General features: G+C 35.4%; 1 protein-coding gene across 3 annotated transcripts in view; it reads right to left on the bottom strand.

Annotated features, from left to right (window-relative positions):
- Window positions 1-1,178: 1,178 nt before the first annotated feature.
- Window positions 1,179-18,082, bottom strand: part of Hnrnpd (heterogeneous nuclear ribonucleoprotein D) — a 17,890-nt gene continuing 986 nt past the window's right edge. Inside the window, exons 1-9 of one of the 3 annotated variants that reach the window (XM_033758042.1) lie at window positions 17,198-17,322; window positions 16,488-16,544; window positions 6,831-6,999; window positions 5,947-6,108; window positions 4,677-4,808; window positions 4,120-4,219; window positions 3,861-4,007; window positions 2,674-2,771; window positions 1,179-1,503 (exon numbers count right to left, since the gene is read on the bottom strand). In XM_033758042.1, the coding sequence (XP_033613933.1) occupies window positions 2,704-2,771; window positions 3,861-4,007; window positions 4,120-4,219; window positions 4,677-4,808; window positions 5,947-6,108; window positions 6,831-6,999; window positions 16,488-16,544; window positions 17,198-17,307 (945 nt within the window). In that variant the 5' untranslated portion in view covers window positions 17,308-17,322 and the 3' untranslated portion in view covers window positions 1,179-1,503; window positions 2,674-2,703. Of the gene's footprint in view, window positions 1,504-2,110; window positions 2,368-2,673; window positions 2,772-3,860; window positions 4,008-4,119; window positions 4,220-4,676; window positions 4,809-5,946; window positions 6,109-6,830; window positions 7,000-16,487; window positions 16,545-17,197; window positions 17,323-18,082 lie in introns of those variants that run through there. The other 2 variants (XM_010628746.2, XM_033758041.1) reach the window with 2 other exon arrangements.

The raw sequence follows: 18,082 nt of genomic DNA, 5'->3' as shown, positions 1-18,082 counted from the left end.
CTGTAAACAAATGAGCATATATATGATGCAATGCTCTTTTACAAAAACAGGCTGCAGACCCCCAATTTGGATATCTACCTAGGATTTTGAGCTACTGATACTGGTCCCAAACTCATGGTGGTGAACCTACTGCCTCAGCATCCCAAGTGCTGGGAATACAGGGATACACCACCAGGACCAACAGGAGCTCTTAAAACACCAGATGTAACTCAACTCCACAAAGGGAATCAAAAAGCTATTTAATCATCTCATTCTGCTATAAAATTAGTACATTTTTCATGTCAGCTTTTTCCTAGTTAACTAATTCTCAAGAGTCTGATATGAACTGATTTACCAGTCTTAAATTCTCACTTGGGGATTTAACACATATTAACATTCACTTTTGAGTAGTAACTATGAAGAATTTTCCATCCAAGTGATAGGCATCAAATTCCCCGTTTACGTAATAGATCCCAAGAACCTTACAACTCAGAAGTCTTACCAATTTGTACAATTTTACAAATACAACAAGTGATAGGAGAAACTATACTGACTGAACCTAAGTTGTCATTCGGATCCCTGCTCAGACTTTTTAGACTGACTCAGAATTCACAGGTCACCTTCAAACAGCTATCTTAATATTCTAACAAAAAAACAAAACAAAAAACCAAAATAACCCTTCAAACAAATGAGCACACATAAACACAGTATACATTTCTTTAATCCTCCCTCAGCACTCTATTAAGTATTAAGTCCACCCACAGCCCTAAAAATCTTTCTGAACTAGCTGCGCTTCTATTGTAATTAACATTATTAAGTCCTTTTATTTAATGGAAACATAAAAACTTCAGTGCAAAGGGATTCTTGCACATTTATCCAAATTTGTTCTAAAAAGCATTAATACAGATTAAGCCAAAAACTGGGCATTCGGGAAAGTACTCATATAAAACTTAATGGCTACAGAAGGAATATTGTAACAACCAACAAATAAATCGATTATTATTTCCAACTTGGACAGGGAGGACACACCATGGTAACACTTTTGCTAAAAACATTTAAAATTTCACTGCAATTTTAACCATGTCAATTTTGACAGTTTACAGTTTTTTATTCAAATTTATGCTTCTATTAACTTGAATGCATGACAATTTTTAATATTCCTCAGTTTTTCCTGGTCTGATGATAAAAGAGCCAATACATTTTTATACAAAAGGATTTATTAAAAAACCAGTAAGACACTACTACATCATGACACTGTCACACTGGGCTTTTAACACAAGACTTGCTCTACAATACTGGGGGAAGGGCATAAAACACAAATTGATTCTGAAGCATAGCAATTAAGAAATAAAACAATGAAAGCAAATTTCTTTTAATGAAAACTCAGAATTAAACTTCAGAGGGACCCAACGTCATACTTCCATTCGGGGACTTGATACAAAAAATTTAGTTTGAACTGCTATTAGCAGGTGGCAGGAGCCACCTTCAAATGAATCTTCAAATTGGAAAATACTGCTTCACCACCTGGAGACAAAGAGAAGAAAAAAGAAAGTCACTCTGAGTAGGCTACAACACTTACCAAAATTTACATAAAACTGAATTATCCCTATGTCCACTATACTCAGTAAATAACTGAGTAACATTAAATGTGTGATATGTTTTATAAATTAAAGCTGAACAGTACAGTCCATGAGCTGTAAATCCACATGTGCACCACTGGTTTAAGATATGATATGCTTTCATAAGGATTCTTTCAAATTACAAAAAGCTTTTCAAAAAGTATCACCTACAGAACTCATAAAAAGCTCAGTCAATTTGGTAAAAGGACATTTTGACCCAAAACATTCTATAATTTAAACTTATTTTATTGGATCAGCATATCTCTTTGCTCATCACAAGTTATAGAAAAGTTATATACAACTAAAAGAAAAAGTTATAAATAATTATAGTTATCTAAGGAGTTGTCACAACAGGAATTCAGCTCAAGAACTTCTTGCAATTACTGCTACAACGTCTATAAATGGGAAAAGCAAGCATTAAAATAGATTAATAAAATATAAAATTAAGACTGGAAAATCCAGAGACAAGCTGTATCCTTAGAAGAATAAATAGTTAAAATTATTCAGTAAGCTGACGTATTTAACCATTACTGGGCCTGTAAAAAATGCATTAAAATTACATTACAAATAGTTTTTAAAAAGCAAAGAAATAAGTGAAGGCAAAGCTTGAAGTATCCACTTTATTTTATAATGCTGATACAGGATGTTGGAAGAGACCATACCAAACGGCAGCATTCGAGAGCGTGAGCATCTCGTACCCTGTCCGCATTGAGCGGGCCTGTGAGAATCGTGAAGTCAGCGCGACACAGGGCCTGCAATGAAGCTCCCGCTGGCGGGTACAAACAAGGTATAATGTCAGAGTTAGTAGGCAATATTTTTTTGCTGTAATTCCTTAATTTGTACCCATTAGCAGTACTTTACCTGTTAACTTTACTGACTTGTTAATAATAGGGCAAAAAGGCAAAAAGCTTAAAAGCACCTGTTACATATATTGAAAAGTCACTATGTAATAATATGGTAAGCACTTCTGGGTGCTGCAAAACTCTAAAATATTAAGCACTGTTTTATATACAATATAGATTATATAAACTACTATTTTAAAAGGATCTCTTAAAAAATTATTTTTAGAACATACCTGTTGGGGATAAGTTGCAAATGGAATAATTTAGTATGGTTTGTAGCTATTTTGATGACCACCTCGCCTGGATACTTTTCCATAACCACTCTGCTGGTCTAAAATAGAAAAAGTGTTAAAACCACATCTGTAGTGGTTACATAATCATCAGAACAGAGTATTAATTTCAAATAATCTCAAAAATCCCCAAGCATGAAAAATTCATCCAGAGATCATTTAACCAGTAATTTCACAAAATGTGTACTGAATGCCTAAAATGCCAAGCATTCAGTATGAGTTTATTACTTGCTTGAAATGGAAGACAATGCCCTGACCATTTATAAAGGTCTAAGGTTCCAAAGCAAGGATAGCTGACCCTTTCACACCAACCAGGTAAAACCACCTTACAACAGGAGATTGTCAACCAGTTAATGCTTTATTATTTCTGCCCTTCTCGGTCAGCAAAGGGCCATCTCACCCGCTTCATCTTTGCTGACCTTCTTCTGACTTTAGTTAACCTATTATTGTGCAGCAGGCCTAGTCACCTAAAAGGATGTTAATTCCAAGAACTGGTCTAACCAAGGAAGGAAAAAAAACACCACTTAATGCAATCAGTGTAACCACTCTCCTCTAAAGAAAGCCAAGACTGCTTCTAAAACAGCCCTTTCCCAAATGACTCAAAACACACCACAGATTAGGTGGGGGGGGCATCTTAGTTACACAAACAGGCCACGGCTTTCTAAATCTAAATTTCACATTTTCTGCTCTATCACGTTCAACATCTAAGAGTTTCTACATCAATAATTTTAAAACAGAGGATACGATTAAGTTTTAACTGGCAACATGTGATATTAGTTAATTATATAGGATATTAAGACATTTTATGCCAAGATTATTGGTTGGTCCAAGAATAGACACTTCGAATTATCCTCAGCTCACAAGATCTGACCGATACGTAAATATTTTCAAATGCGAGAGAAGCTCCCAGCATACATATGCAAAAACTCACATACAACCTACCCTTATAATATGCATGTGATACAGACTGGGAGGAACCTGGCAATAAAATGGCTGCAGTTTAAAGTTTCCAGGAATTTGAAACCTGAAGACGTTTTGCACTTGGCAAAGCTACACTAACTTTTCTACCTATCCAAATTTGTACAAAATAAATGTCAAATAGCAGTTAATATAAAAAGTATAGTACTTACTGCTATAATCACCATATCCATAGTAGTTGTTGTAACCAGTGTAGTCATATCCTCCATAACCACCGTAACCTTGGCTGTTATATCCATAGTTGCCATAGCCTTGATTCCAATAGTTACTATATCCCTGGTTCCAGTTTTGACTGGGGCCTGCAGCACATTAATAGGTTCACTAAAGTCAGAAGATCAGCAAAGATCTTTACTTCAGGATAATTAAAAAGCAGAAAAGCTTAAGATAGAGTAAACGAAGGCTATAGCTTACCACCACCTCTCCCACGAGCTCTTCCCGAAAATCCTCCTCTTGACCCCCACTGCTGCTGTTGCTGGTACTGCTCCTTCGACATTGCTACTTTTATTTCACACTAGAAGAGAAAAATTATGTTATACTATAGAAAAAAATAAAGTTGCTTATCAGTTTATAATAACCAGAACAGCCAATACTGTTCATCTACTGTTGGCTAAGTTGGTGCTTTCCTCCAAATCCATTTGTCAACTCAAATCAATTATTAGCATTGAGAGGAATAAGCAATTCCAACGACACTCAGTTAAGTATTTGCTAGAGATGGTATTACTTCATTTCACTTGTCAGGTCCTAAAATAATATTTTTTGATAAAAGGCTAAACAAAAACTCATTTCAGCAATTCTGGCTCATCAATAAAAGCAAAAAATAAAAAACAAAAAAGTCTATCAATGACTGCCAATTTAGGAGCCAGTGGGATATCCTTAAAACATAAGCATACAAAGATTTACAGTGAGCCCATCTATTAAATTGTTAATTGCTTGCTTTCTCTACAAGTTAACAGATGCTTAAAACTTACTTTACTAAGCCCAACATTGTGGTATTTCTTTTCCATTATCTTCTTCACTGGTTCTTCTTCCTTAAAGGTAATGAAGCAGAATCCACGCCTCTTATTGGTTTTGTTGTCCATGGGGAGCTCTATGGATTCCACCTAGTATCAAAAAACAATGTTTAGTACCCTAGTTAGCATTTATTAAAAGCACAAAGTTTAGCAGAAAATATAGATTTGGCCCTCAAGTTCTATTCTCCTATGCCTCTTTACTGTTTATTATAACCATTTTAAGTTTTCAAATTGTAATATCCACACTAAGTCAATATACCCAACCATAAAACCAAGCTGCACCAGTTACTGACATGTTACCTAACCCAAGAATCACAAACTCAAATGCCAACAAACGACAAGCCAGTTTTAAGAAAAACTGAATTTGAATGTCTGCATTTGAGAGAAAGCTCTAAGTGGAGTAAGACTACCACCAACAGCAAACACCACACCCAAGGTGGAAGCTGCTACTCAAATCTTAAGATGGCTGTTGCCATTCAGGAATGCAGCAGCAGTTCTGATACTGCTTGCTGCTCTTGCAAATAGTCTATAGTCTCTTAAATTTATATTTTGTGTATATGTGTGTTCTGGGGATGAAACTCAAGACCATCACACTGAGCTATACGTGCAACCCTTTCTTATTTTGAGACAGGGTCTAAGTTGCCCAGGCTGAGTTTGAACTTAGAATCTTCCTGCCTCTGCCTCCTAGAGTGCTGAGATTAAAGGCCCCTGTACCCAGCTTAAATTTGCATTTATATATAAGACACTATATCCTATCCTTAATTCATTCTTTTCCTATTCTCAAATAAACTTTCCTTCTATACCTTAGGCAACCTATTTGGACAACTTCTTTTCATTTTATTTTTATATCTTCTACTAATCCAATAAACTGCTTGAATTAAGAATGCTTGTCCCAAGCCAGGTGCAATACAGAACCTGCTTGTAGTCCCAGCTACTACTCAGAAGGAAATTTTAATCAATTAACCTTTAGCCATCTGCTGAAGGTTATTTTCAACCCACTTTTTTTCCCCCCGTTGGTTTGAGACAGGATCTCACTGTGTAGCCCAGGAACTAGCAGCAAACCTCCTGGCCTTAGCCTCCCAATATTTTCAACATTTTAATTCCAAAACAAATCATATACTCTGCCCTAACTTTAAAGAGCTTTTAAAAAATCCAGTGAATTGGGACCTACTATGGCCTCACTCACACTAATTTTGACATAAACTGGGGTAAAGCATTTAAAACATACCTCACCAAAACCACCAAAGTACTCCCTTATTTTCTCTTCAGGTGTATCTGGAGAAAGGCCACCAACAAAAATTTTTTTAACAGGCTCTTTTGTTTTCATGGCTTTGGCCCTTTTAGGATCAATCACCTTTCCATTCAATTTATGTTCTTTCTGATCCATGACCTAAGGAAATTAAGTTTTCCATTTTAAATATTTGAAACTTAACTGAAATTCAGACTTATCAACTAACTTTAAAACTACAGCTATGTATAGCTCATGTCAGGCATATATTGACTAGCTCAAGATTAAACTATGAAGTCATGGTGATATGACATCAGCTAATACATACTAGTATTTAAATTTCAAGGACAGTAAGAACGGAACAGGGTATACTACACAAATTTAACATTCAACTGGGTACCATCAACTTTTTAAACTACCAAGCAACATAAACAAACATGGTTGCTACTTCCCATAGTCCAGGACCAAAACAATTATTTGATCAAAAGGTGCTTACGAAAAAACTTTAAAAGACACACTTCTGTGAACCTGTCACAGAATGTCCTTTTATATTAGGCACTTAAGGTTTTTCAGAACATGTGTATGTCTTGTTGGGAAAGGAACATAGCCTTGTCCATGCTAGCGAAGAGCTACACCCCAGCCAAGTCTGTCTCTACCCGACTTTGGCGGGGGATTGGGGGCTGAACTCAGTTAATTTTAATTTAGTAATACCTGGCATACAAAAAAGTATGCAGTAAATAATTTCTGAATCTGCCTATTTGTAAACTGTTTTGGCAAGCTGTACTTCTTCCTTCTTAACCTTGAAAAGGGAAAACCGCAAATGGGCAAATTCATTACATCAAACTATTTTTTATGTTTACTGATCAGAATACATAACACACTACCTTATCTACACTCTCCGACTCTTTAAATAGCACAAAGCCAAAACCCCTTGATCGCCCTGTGATAGGATCTAACTTCAGAGTGCAGTCTACAACTTCACCAAATTTGGAAAAGTAGTCCTTCAGATCTTTCTTTGTAGTGTCCCAGCTAAGGCCTCCTATAAACATTTTCCTGTAAAGACAAAAAGCAGTATTAAAATGCTAAAAAGAAAATTAAGCTTTGCCTTAAATACTATATTATCTACATCAGTAAAGCACCTTTTCCAAACTGCACCAATTTACTGGGCAGTGTATTAAAATGTCATTCTTCCTATATAGCCACACATCAAAAACATTTCAAGAAGTTTTGCTTTCTGCTGCCGCTGGGTAATTATAAAATAGTGAGCAGACAGCAAATTAGGCCTGCCAACTTGCAAAAAAAAAAAAAAAGCGGGGGGGGGATAAAAGTATAGACAAAGTAAAATTACTATACAGTGCTTTTCTTAAATTAGCAAGACAGAATCTTAACTTTTTAAGTTTCTTCTGAACGTTCATTAAATTTGTCAAAAGGCCATCATCATTTTCCATTCATCACCAGCAACCAACATTGTATTTAAATTATAACTAAAGCTCCTACTTTTTAAAAAGAGTTCTCCTAGTAGCAAAGCTCTTAGCACATAAAATGGAAAAGTCTAAATCTCAGAAGTTGTGAACCAACTTTTAGAATGTACTAGAAGTTCTTAACAAAGACAAAAGTAATCATGTAAACAATTTAGTGAAAAAATCCACTGAAGCACAATTCACTAATTAGGTGATTTACTTACAGTAGAACCTCAGTTAACCAGCAATATTTAAGTCTAAATAAAAATGGTAAAAGCTGCAGGTGCTAAGTGGAAAACCACTGAGACCAGACCAAATAAAGAACAAAAAAAATTTAAGATTAAATTTTAACATTATCAGCAAAATGCCAAAAAGCTCAAATCTAGAAAGCTGTGATCCTTTTGACATCTGCTCTCCTTGCACACAAATACACACATGTGACTAATCTATACCTTCTACTCTTTAAGACAGGAATGGAAATGTTTAAAGGTAAACTGTCAGAATTTGTTATGCAGGAGCTAAATGGGAATACAATCATGCTTTCTCAAGATTTTCCCTTCTTTTTTACTGGGGCCATCATGGGGAGTGAGGGGGCAAACATACATGCATACATACATACATACAGCTCCAGAAAAAAATTAAAGCAAGGCTTTCATATAAAATATCTCTAATCTGTGGGCTTTCAAGATGTAACCACTAAAGCCCATTATTGCAAGAGGCCAATCTACTGTCCCGCGAATTAGAGTCTTTCTTCTCTTTCACCCTCAAAGATAGCGTGATTAACTGAGGTGTTACTAGTCTATTTTACCACAAACCTGTTTAAATTCTAATGACAAAGCTAAGTTCCAGAGCAAAACTTCCATCAAGAGTGTCTGTGCTTCTCATTCCAGGCTAGGTTTTCAATTTGAACATATATTTTAGAGCTGGGCCTTTTATATGCTTAATTTTCTGGACTTCCTCAAATAAAATTCCCTTTTTGAAATAACATTTATAACCCTTTTGGTACTCTATAAAGAAATGAATATACCAAAACACCTATAATGTTGTGTAGGTATTTTAAATGTTTACTTATTGCCAATTCCATAGAAAAAGTTTGAGGTGTTGTCTCAATAGTACATATCTCATTCATTTAAATAATGTAATTTCTAATATACAATGTTTATTTACATGACTTGCTATAAATAAATTATTTTTAGCCCAAAGTACTTCCTTTATAGATTAAATTACATCACCAATAATTACCCTTTCAATGTCGGGGATACTGCTTTAAAGATAAAATCAACTGACTATAAAACATTACAGAAATTTTCTATCAATAATTTAAGTCTGAAATTATTCAGCCTAAACAAAATTTGCATCCTGTAGAGATGCAAAATAATAAAACTTATTTTTATAAAAGTAAATCTTAAAGGCAAAAAATTCGCCTGGTCTATTTATCAAGTCTCAAGACAGAACTAGTTCCAATTTTATTTAACCACAATAATCTTTACATTGAAAAATATCTTTAAATGAATACAAAAAATTTAACATTTGTAATGAGGCATATTCTATTATTCTCAACTACCAACTATTTCTCACAGGTAGAAATTTTATTACCAGATAAACATACTATACTAATTCAAGTGACCCAATATTGTTCTCAAAAGAAACTTCCCATCTTTAACATAAAAGTTAAGATTTAGAGATCAAAGGATTCATCAAACAGTACCCTACACTTAAACAACTAAATTCTATTTATCCAAAGTAATAAATACTTGGTCAACTATAACTTTTACATATTCTATACAATGGTTTCTAGTTCTCCAAAAATTAGAGCAAAATACATAGTAAAATTTCAGATATCCAGCACCTTTAAACAATTAAAAAGTTATTTATTAAGCCAGGCATCTGTGCCTGTAATCCCAGCACTCAAGAGGTTGAGGCAGGAGAATTGTGAGTTCAATGCCAGCCGGGGCTACATAGCAGGATCCTGTCTCAAAAAGCCAAAATAGCTACTAATCAGTATATCAAGTACAACTCTTTTCTTAAAGTTTTTTCACTTTTTCCAGATTAATCACAAACTGCCATTTCTAAAATGTATAGCTTCCATTTTATATGTTAAGTAGCCAGCTCTTAAAACTTCAAATTTTGCATAAAATACAGTTTCTGGGACCAGACTAAGTGGTTCTTGAGACAAATATATTAATTAGTATTTTGGCAACCCGAAAGAATTCTGGCTTTCTTCTGCTCCAATTGGTTGAACTAATAGACAAGTGAATATACTACAACTAACAATACCAAATGTATTCCATCTTTACTAAATGGAACATATTAAATCTACTCCATCTTTATTCAGTAGGCACAGCAAGCTGTGACTACATAGCACAATGGGACAAGGTGTGTTTACTGAACTTATAGGTAAATGGATGCTTATTTTAGCCTCTCTCAAACATTGACATGCACTTTCCACAAAACTATGAAAGAGCCGGATTAATACCAATTTAAATTATCTATATTTTATATGACTGTATCTCGCTTAAAGCACAATACCTACTGTCTGTCCAGATTACCTCCGCTGCCTTGAATACAGACTGATTTTCAAGTTGCTGTCACTCCTGTAGAGATGCAAACACTTTCCAATGAAGTAGAGATATTACTTCGAAAATTCCTTAAGCAGCAAAATTAAACTACCAAGACTTGTTCAAGAACAAAAACGGCTCCTAATGCTGCAACGTTAAGTTTGAAATTTGATCCTTAGTTTTAAGTGAATAATCCCCAATTAAAATATATAGGACTTCATCTATAGTATTTTATTAACCACTTTTTAAATCCTACCCCTGAACTAAGTATTTCACCCCAAAGGCAAACGGTATTCTATTTAAAACACCTACTCAACAAAGAGAAGTGTTTTTTGCTTTCAAAGCTGTATTACAGTACATCAAATTAAAAAACTCAATGACTAAAGTTACACAACTCAGTGTACATGATTATCCAAATGCTACTCCCTATCACTCAGGAATGTAGGTCACTTTGGACGTTTCATTACCTTTCAGTCCAAGTTTAGAAGGAGTAAAGCCAATTGGCTATGTTTAAATCCTACCTCTCCCACTTACTGTATATAGCCCTCTATTAAAAATTTTTTTTGAAGACTGTTTTTTTCCCATCTCTAAAGAGCCTAACTGAAGGCATCTACAATTAGGATTAAATTGGGTCAATACACTTAAAAGGCACAGAGCAGTCTGACCTATTCAAATTGCTCGTCAAAAGTTTTAATTTTGTAGGGGCAGAGCACCATGTAAACATAACTTAATAAAGCAGCTTTTTCATTTGCTCAATTTGCTTATGTTCGTAACTATAGATATTACAAACTTTCCAACATTAAAGTAAGAAGACCATGAGTTTAATATAAATGGGTCCTAAGTTTTTTTCAATTCTAACCTTAAAATATGCTAGGTATATGTTTAAATATCCCTTTAGGGAAAAATAAGGTACTGGAAAATAGGTCATCTTTAAAGGCTTAAGTGTAGCTTCTAAAGTAATCATGATGACTGTATTTAAATTTAAAACACAAAAGGCAACATACATGGAATAGTGCTGGCCGACAGAAAATGGTCCAACTTATTACCTTGGGTTTTTTTCTCCATCAATAAACTAATTTGACTTTTAGGTTTACCACTCCAAAGTCAATAAATATTTAAAGATACTCTCCCTAACAGTTCTTTACTGACAAAGATTTTATTCAAGATAAAACCCCATTACCTTTAATCTCATTTTGAGATAGGAAGCAAAAAGATGTATTCTATAAATTTTAAACACTTCCATACAGATGATTTTACACATATGGCTTCATAACAAGTTCTGACAGTTTAAAAAAGATAACAGAATATCAACTGGATAAATACTTCTGGTGTATACAGTAACTGGCCAATGACTGTCACCTTTAAAATAGTTATGTAAGCTTACTATTAATTCTCATTTAAATCATTTTTCTGGTATAATTATCCTTTAAAGCAATAAACTAAAATGAAACTGACTAGAATTTAAATCATGAGCATTTTTATTTGGAATTTATATTATATTATATATATATTTATACACACACATATATATTATTTGAGGGGGTGGTACCGGGGATCAAACTCAGGACCTTACACTTGCGAAGCAGGCAGCAGAACAACTGAGCTAAATCCCCATCCTGGAAATTATATATTTATTTTCAAGTTATATCACTAAGATATGAGAGGTTACTTCACAGCTAAGTATCACAAGGTAGGGAAATGACTAGAATTTCTAAAAAAAACCTTGGAAATAGCTTGACAAACTTTCAACACATTACTAGACTTTTTAGATCTGATCAGGTTAAAAATACACAAAAGCATATTAAAGCTGGCCAATAAATCTTCCCTCCAGAAACACTTCAGTCAAGAAAATTTAAATTCCAATATTATCTCCCCATTTTTAATATGTAATTTCTCCTCTGGCTTTATATATATGTTAAAATGACTTTTTAACAATAAGTATAAAAAAAAGAGTCCTATTATCCAAGGATAACATGTAGACCAAACATTTTCAAACCAAGATTAATTCTTCTATATTAAGTCCCTTTACTTCATACTTTAGAAAGACCCCAAATGACCATTAAAAGGTAACTAGGTTGAAACATCTAATAAATTATAAACTTGACAATTTTATAAAATAAACTTTATAAATGCTTAACCCAACAGTTCCCTTCTTCCTTCAATACAAGGAAGAAATGACCTCATGGTCTTTAATGTTATCCATCAGCTCTGTAAGGTAAACTCCCATTTACCAAGAGGTTAAGGAATGATTACTTCCTTACCATACAGGTTAATATTCTGGTTAACTGACAACACAGCATATTCACAATTCTATGAAATATTCTATCGGCAATTGACTTAGATATTAATGCTGAAATCAGAAAATGGTTTTTGCTTTTTTTTTGATGAATTCTTAAATCTGTCAACGCTTTAAATTCACAATACTTTAAAACAGAAGTAAAAATCTGTAGGATAGTCACTCCTTGATACTACCTGTTGATTTCATTTTGAATGTATTTGCTGATAGTTTCACCCATCTCACAAGACAAGTATGGGAGGTGAATTTTCTGGCTGTTAGGAGCTTTTTGGTGCTCTTGATAAGCAGGAGTTTACAGTAAATGGCCCAATATTTAAAGTGATCCACTTTGGTCACTGGCCAAACATGGCCAGTAAACAGAAGTCTTCCCTCCCTACTTCCCAAGTATTTTTAAGTACCTAGCACGATCAACATATAATGCTCCAAAAACTAAAAACATGCTTACCTTTACTCCACAGGAGTAAATCACTGGCAGTATCAACTATTAGGACACAGGATAAATACACACAAGCTATGAAAGTAGGCTATGTAGTCAATCCTCCTGTGATGAGCATTGCTTCCAACAGAGATCAGCAAACCAAGTAACAAACATATTACCTGAGACCACACTGTTGAAAGTGAACAGAAAGATTCCACACTTCCAGCATCCAGTTCAGTGCCCTAGCTACTAAAATGCTGAAAGTCAAATCAAACTTAGTCTAATGTTAAGTTATACATCACTCCATTTGTGAATATGCACACTGGAGATACACATCTTTAAGAGAAACATGAAAGTTATTTTACTCCTTTTTAAACATTTTCAAGCAATTTCTTTGTATCATCACTTGAAGGCTAAAATAATCGTCCTTAATGATAGCCATAAATCACACCAAGATAAATCTTCATCTATTAGGGCAGTCTTACAGATGACAGAATATCCAGACATTAAAAATATACAAGTTTATAGGAGGAGTCACATGGCTTGGGAGGGAAAAAAACACACCTAGGTTTGGAACAAACATTAACCTCAAAAAAAAAAAAAAAAAGTGCTGAAAATGTCAAAGACATTCTCCAATTCCAAACTTAAGAGGCTCAGAAAATTTTCAGTATCTTTCCTAAAAAATTAACACACATGGACTAGGGATATAGCTCAAGGGTAGTGTGCTTGCCTACCACACACACAAGGGCCTGGGTTAGATCTCTACCACCACTAATAGAATAATTTAATACTTCTCCCTTAAATGTTTATCATAAAATGTCAAAGACATTCTCCAATTCCAAACTTAAGAGGCTCAGAAAATTTTCAGTATCTTTCCTAAAAAATTAACACACATGGACTAGGGATATAGCTCAAGGGTAGTGTGCTTGCCTACCACACACACAAGGGCCTGGGTTAGATCTCTACCACCACTAATAGAATAATTTAATACTTCTCCCTTAAATGTTTATCATCTCAATATTTGCAGGCGTCAGTTTGTGCAATTTTTATCCTGGAAATTTGTCAAAAACTCGAAAGAATGTTTAACAGAGACCATCCACTATAGGGTCTTAATTTTACAGCAAATTCAACTTGCCTGAGACAAAGGGTGTAAATTTGGCATAAGACTGTTATAGAATTGCTTTACAAAGCAAACAGTGTTCAGATTACCCAGAAACACTAGGGTATAGAATATAATCTCAAGTATTTAGATGAAAACATTTGCAAGCCTATTTTATATTTATATATATGTGCTTTTTTTTTTTTTTTTGGTACCAGGGATTGAACTCGGGAACCACTGAGCTAAATCCCCGGCCCAGAAAGCCTATTCTTTAAATATTACACAAGAAATAACCCATAACAGAATTCCCAAAGGGGAAAGAATCACATTTGAGCTCATATTCTACTGGCTATAGGACCAGATTTATTACTGTTATTGCTGTTAATAAATACTACTATATAATGACTGATAAGTAAATGGGACTAGTTTAGTCCTTCCTAAACAATCCAATGTGGAGGGAATAATGTACCTACCTTGTAAAACTGTCCCAAAACTAGCACAGCAGTCTAGTTTTCCAATATTCTTTAAATTTTAAAAACTCTGCCCCCAGGTACTTCATTACATGGCATGTGTATTTCACCAGGCACTAAGTAATTTTAAAGTACCTACCCTGAAAGCACTGCAGCAAGTGCAGAGAACAATGATTCCACACCACAAAGTAGTATAGGAAAACTCCAATGCAATTGCTTATAAGTAAAAACTAGGGATGTTAATGTTATAAAGCTGGGTGAATTCAGAAAGTCATTTTACTATGGAAATGAACCATTATTCTCAAGTCCCACAGTAAATAAACTGTGGAAGCATACGTCTCAAAGTAACTGTTCATTCTCATTTTTAAAGAGGAAAACACTGTGCAATAAATTGACCTTTAAAACGTTTTGATGAAATTATCAACAACTGCTTTACTCTGATTTGTAAAAGGAAATGCACACAGAATGATGTTAATCAAATTTAGATGATTTTGAACCCACTAACCAGTCTTATCTACACAACTGTGAGTGTATTACAAAACTGTCACCCAATATCCCTCAAAATAGGAGACGAGGGAATAGACAACCAAAAATAGGTTCGGTGGTCTTCAGTTATTTTTACTCAAAAAGAAAAACTTAGTATTGTAACAAAATGGCGCTGGGTAATCTGGCAGTTACTAAGTCAAATGTTAAGACATTAAAAATAAGAACTATGGAGGCAGGCATGGGGGCACACACCTGTAGTCCCAGCTACTCAGGAGGCTGAGGAGAGAGGATTACTTGAGCCTATGAGTTAAAATGGGGGGGGGGAGGGGGGGGGAGAAAAAGAAAGAGAACTATCTTATAAGTGCAAACTTGCTTAATTTAAAATTTCAGCAAAATGTATTTTCAGAAGATGACAAGTGATCATAATCTAAAATGTAGACAACTGATCATAATCTAAAATGTTCATTAATTATAAATAAGTCACTCAAAAAAAGATACAAAGTGGCAGGGCAAGGATAATTCTAAAAAAGTCAAAACACTGACATTCAAATCTAAAAATTTGTTTTGTTTTGGTAGCAGGGATCAAACTCCGGACCTTGCACTTGCAAGGCAGGCGCTGGAACCACTGAGCTAAATCCCAGCCCGTTATGGTTATTTTTAATTACAGACAATAAAGATTCAAAATGTGCTACGGAATGAAGTTACAGTTTAAACTTAATTTACTATTACACAGAAGTAATACTCAACTGTGACCAACAGAGGGAGTAATAGTCATCTTAACATATTTATTCCGTATAATACACTCTGATCCTAGTATTTTCTTTTAGCTTTTCCCTTTGCCTACTTATTTCCAGTCTACTTTATCTCCAATCTAATATACAACAATATTTCAATGGATTAATAAGTTTTGTGTAAATTTCAAATGTATCCCAAACGGGCTCTTAAAATGTAATGTGGTTATACACATATAAGGCAACTATATGCAAATTATTACCTCTCTAATCTCCAGTGGTGGACAATATAAACCCCTGGAAAATTCAAATATGATTCTACAGGCATCAATATCAACCTTTAGGGGAGGTGAAGGCAGGATAAAAAGAATAACCAACGAGCCTCCAAAGAGAAGTCATGCAATTTTGAAAACATGTAAACCAAATGTAACATTCCAGCCAAATCAGTGAGAAAAAAAAAGCTGGTAAAGGGCTATAGCCAAGTCACATGAGCCCACCTCTAAATGCTTCATATCCAAGTCCTATTAAAAGTAGGATACAAATATCGTGGATGTGAAGAGACGAACATTTTTATATAAAGCAGTTATCAAAAAGTTTTACTTAATATCTGCAGAGTATCTCATTGCAACATGCAAGACATTTTAAACAGCAATTTATATCAAGTAGTCTTTATATTTAGCATTAAACTTCAAATTTCAACAGATATTTTCCTTAGTGAAAATGAACATGAAATTACATAACTTTCCCAAAATACTGAAACATTACTAATCATATTTAGTTTAAATTAACCAAACTGTAATTACATGCATTACCACCGACCAAATACCATGTAATGGCATCAATCTTGCCCAAAGATAATACATGATACCCAAAAGTTTTACATCCCAGGTACAAGATATCCTTCTATGCCAGTAATGTCTAGAATTTCCTGGGGATCAATGGGCAACTAATATATAGCCTCTGCATATTATAATAACGATTCAAACCTTTATAATACAGAAATAAAATTTAAAAAAGTTTTACCATTCTTCCCGCTGTGCCGTCGCTGCTTCAGTGTGTCGTGGGGAGGAGTTTGAATGGCTAGGGAATTAACAACCGGTACAGCAACCAATCAAAATTCTAGTTTTAGTTTTCGGCATTGTTAGGGTTAAAAACTTTTAATTCATTTACACTTCAGTTCAACAGCAGATAATTACAAAGGCAGCTGCTTTGTGATATGAAAAACTCGTGTCTAATAAAAAGCCTGTCCCAAACAGTAAGTCATACAATTAATCATTCTGGTGCTTCTGTTCAAAGAGTAGAATTCAAAAAGCAAAAAACCCAAAATGGTAAAGGCCAAATAAGCTACAAACGTTAAAGGCTTAAAAAGGTTTCCAAATAGTTTCTCAAATTAAGCTATACCTAACTCACGATTAGTTCTGTTTCATTAGAAAAAAGTTCATTTCCTCTCCTGCCTCCTCTGCCCCCCAGCCAGCACCATCAGTAAACAGCCTGACAAGAGTCTACCTGGGCTGGGATTATTCTAGCTAATACAGTGCATTCCGAAGTGATTCCCTCCCAACTCTCCCTCTTCAAATGCTGTCCTCTTACCCAGTAAAGATAATCATGGTTTCTAAATACCGGGATAGTGACGTTTATTTCATTTATCTTCCACCAAAACCTTACGACTTTTCATAATGAAAAGAAAAAAATTCTCACACCCACCCTTTACAAAAATGAATGAAAACACTAACCCAAGATGAGTAAACTTTGATTGGGAACCTGGATTTAGTCCCTCCACCTCTCGTATTATGATCCCAAATACTGCAACACCACTTATTAAAAGCAGCTCTAGGTAGCACATGCCACCGTTTCTATTAGAAGCAACCTAATACTAAGAAACCTGCAAATAAAAATTTCATCCCACAGCACAATACATGATTTTATGAAAAGGGGCGAGTAGACCTCCTTTAATAGTGGGTAAGCGTGCGGAAATAGAAATTTAAAAGGCTCCCTGACACCAAAAAAGGGGAAAGATGTAAAAAATTTAAACGGCACGGAAAAAGTATGGTAAAAGTGACAAGTGTTCAAACAGTTGGGGCATACAACAGCTGAGAGCGCGAAAAGGGTGCGCGAGGAAAGCAACTAGGCCGCCGGGGGAGACGCGCCCGGTCCAGGGCAAAGCCCACGCACCCACCGGTGAGCCGGGCATCGCTGCAGGCCCACGCCGCTCCCAGGTACAAACGCAGGGCCTAGAGATTCACGCCATTGTGCAACAATCTAAAGTGGGAAAAAATAAGTCCCAAGGCGAAACTTATTTAAATTGTAAAATGCAACCGGCACTGAGCGGCCCGGGAGCTGCGGGTTGACGGCCCGCACACGGCTCCCAGAGCCCGCGCTCATCGCGACCGCTGGCCATCTCGGGAGGGCGCGCAGCTCCAAAGAAACCTCAGCGATCGCAGCAGAAAACCGGGACGTCAAGAAAAGGGGTCAGAAGGGAACAGGAAAAAGGCATCCCCGAGACGAGCGGGAAAAATCCTGGCGGTAGAGCCGGTGGGAGGAGACCGCGCTGGAGGAAGGAGGGCGGGCGGGAGCCGCATGGTGACGGCGGAGGTGGGGACGCGGGGGGAGGGGAAGCG

Source organism: Fukomys damarensis, unplaced genomic scaffold (assembly GCF_012274545.1).
Source record: "Fukomys damarensis isolate Sample0158 unplaced genomic scaffold, DMR_v1.0_HiC HiC_scaffold_32, whole genome shotgun sequence".
Classification (NCBI taxonomy): Eukaryota; Metazoa; Chordata; class Mammalia; order Rodentia; family Bathyergidae; genus Fukomys; species Fukomys damarensis.
The sequence above is the reverse complement of the archived record's forward strand: the minus strand, read 5'-3'. Positions and strand labels throughout refer to the sequence as shown.